The sequence below is a fragment of the Acanthochromis polyacanthus genome, chromosome 17, assembly GCF_021347895.1.
Source record: "Acanthochromis polyacanthus isolate Apoly-LR-REF ecotype Palm Island chromosome 17, KAUST_Apoly_ChrSc, whole genome shotgun sequence".
Classification (NCBI taxonomy): Eukaryota; Metazoa; Chordata; class Actinopteri; family Pomacentridae; genus Acanthochromis; species Acanthochromis polyacanthus.
Window position 1 is genome coordinate 15,949,998 of NC_067129.1, and position 2,108 is coordinate 15,952,105.

The following is a 2,108-nucleotide window of genomic DNA, read 5'->3' on the forward strand; positions in this document are numbered from 1 at the left end:
AGCTGTGGCAGGAAACATTTTCAAAACTAACCTTGGTGCTGCATTCAGGAACACCGTGACATCCAAGAATTGATGGCTATGTTGTCACAAGGATACCGCTGGCAGATGCACAAAAAGCAGCCAAGGACACGGTGTAAAATAAATAATGGACATGGTGGTTTCATCCATTTAGGACCTGAAAAGAGCTGCAGTAATGTAGATGTTAAAGTAAAGCAGACTAAGGCCTGAACGTGACGGATTATTTCTCTCACGCAAGTTACAAGTCGCTGCGAGCTGATTCACATGATGCGCTGAAATATTCTGCATGTCAAGTGGCTGTGGTTTGCATTAATGTAAAGTACATTTGATTTTAAGGCAATCAGTTAAAACATGCAAAACAAATGGAATGATCTCAAGAGAAGTAATATTTACAAGCAGCCTAGTAGAGGGTAGTTACAAAAGTGCAAAAAAACTGATTTTAATGTTTAATTTGTACTGTTAAAGATGTGTGTTTGTGTGTGTGTGTGTGTGTGTGTGTGTGTGTGTGGGTGTGTGTGTGTGGGTGTGTGTGTTTTCAACATGATGTGTGTGTTGCATATGTGCACATGTTCTTGTTGGTCCCTGTTTTTGGTCCAGTTGATCTTGAAAACAGTCAGGTCACATTTCTCCTCATGGCCAAGGTAAGAGTCAGAGTTTCTCCCTCCTTGCTGACTGGCCTTTCCGAGGACAGGAGGAGGAGGAGGAGGAGGAGGAGGAGGGTTTCAGCGCTGCTCAGGTTCTTCAGGGGTTGTTGATGATCTGCCGCGGTCGTCCGTAGCCTGTCATGCCGGCTTGATTTGCTCCTTTATTTGTGCCCATTTGCAGCCCGATGACATTTTTGCCTTCGTTCAGCTGCTCCTCAGAGAAATCCCTCCTGTTCTCCTGCGCCTTTCTGCTCACACACAAACACACATCCGTCAGTCTCATTCCTCACGCCTCCTTTTGTTTTACAGCTTTCCACGCAGAGAGCAACAACAAAAAAATTGCTCAAACTCACTTATGGAACCAGTTGGGGTCTCCTTTGTAATTCCCATCATCCTTCGTGACAGCCAAACTACCCAGAGCCATCAGGGTCCTCTGGACGGCAGCCAGGTCTTTGCCTGCAGATGCGGAACAGTCTCACATGAACAGATCACACAAATACAAGGGGGAGACAGTGATCTGTGCTCTCCACCTCAACACATTGAGCTAAACATCAATACAGCTTCAATTCTCTTTCTCATTTATGCTGAAGATAGTCTGCAAAACACTTCAGGTTTCATTGTTACAGTCCAGGTGAGGTCGTCTGGTGGTCTTACCCTCAAAGAGGTCTACAGTCTGGAACATGTCCGTTTTGGTGATTCCATATTTTTCGGCAGCATTGAGGAACAATGAGATTTGCTCCATCTGCTTGAACGCCATGCCAGAGTGCTTGATGTTCTTGACTGGCTTGTTGGCTCCGTACAGGCTGTTAATGAGCTCACAAAGCACCTAGACACAGACAGAGAACATATCACCCTCAATATACTGCATAGACAGTGTGAATTACAAGGATCTATAGACTTATACAAACCCAACACTTACACATCCATCCTTGAGCCAGTTTTGGAAGCCGGTCTTGTCTTGATCGGGCTGACCGACTCCAGAGCCACACTGGGCAATGATCCACTCCACCAGCCTTCCCTCCAGTTCCGGGTCGTATTTCTTATCAATCTTGCTCTGAACCTCGCGGGTCAGACCATAGGCAGGACCTCTGTTTGCCATGTTGATCCTGTAGGGAGGGAAAGCTGGTGTTAGATAGGCCGGGAGCTGAGCAAACTTTACTCCTTGTCAGTGTATTGTGTCCTTTACCATGTGGATATTTAATAGATGTAACAACATTCGCGCATGAATCCCTGCCCTGCTTGTGTTAACATTCCTGTCTGCAGTCAGAATAAATAGGATTTTAGTCATTCTCTTTCTGATTTGTGCAGGAATGTGTTTCTGGTCTTTTTTTTCAGTGAAGCTGTTCGTTTCAAGCTTTTAGAATGAGGAGATTTTTCAAAAGCGAGTTAAATTTTGGCTGAACCTCACTTCTTTCAGGAGTTTGTTGTAGAATATTTGCTTTCTGG

General features: G+C 44.9%; 1 protein-coding gene across 1 annotated transcript; it reads right to left on the reverse strand.

The window, feature by feature from the left end:
• Window positions 1–759: 759 nt before the first annotated feature.
• On the reverse strand, window positions 760–1,761 carry LOC110962534 (transgelin-like). Its single transcript, XM_022210530.2, has 4 exons — window positions 1,582–1,761; window positions 1,317–1,488; window positions 1,016–1,118; window positions 760–910 (listed from the first exon to the last, which is right to left on the reverse strand). The coding sequence occupies exons 1-4, from the start codon at window positions 1,759–1,761 to the stop codon at window positions 760–762; spliced, it is 606 nt and encodes a 201-aa protein (XP_022066222.1).
• Between the last annotated feature and the right edge of the window lie 347 nt (window positions 1,762–2,108).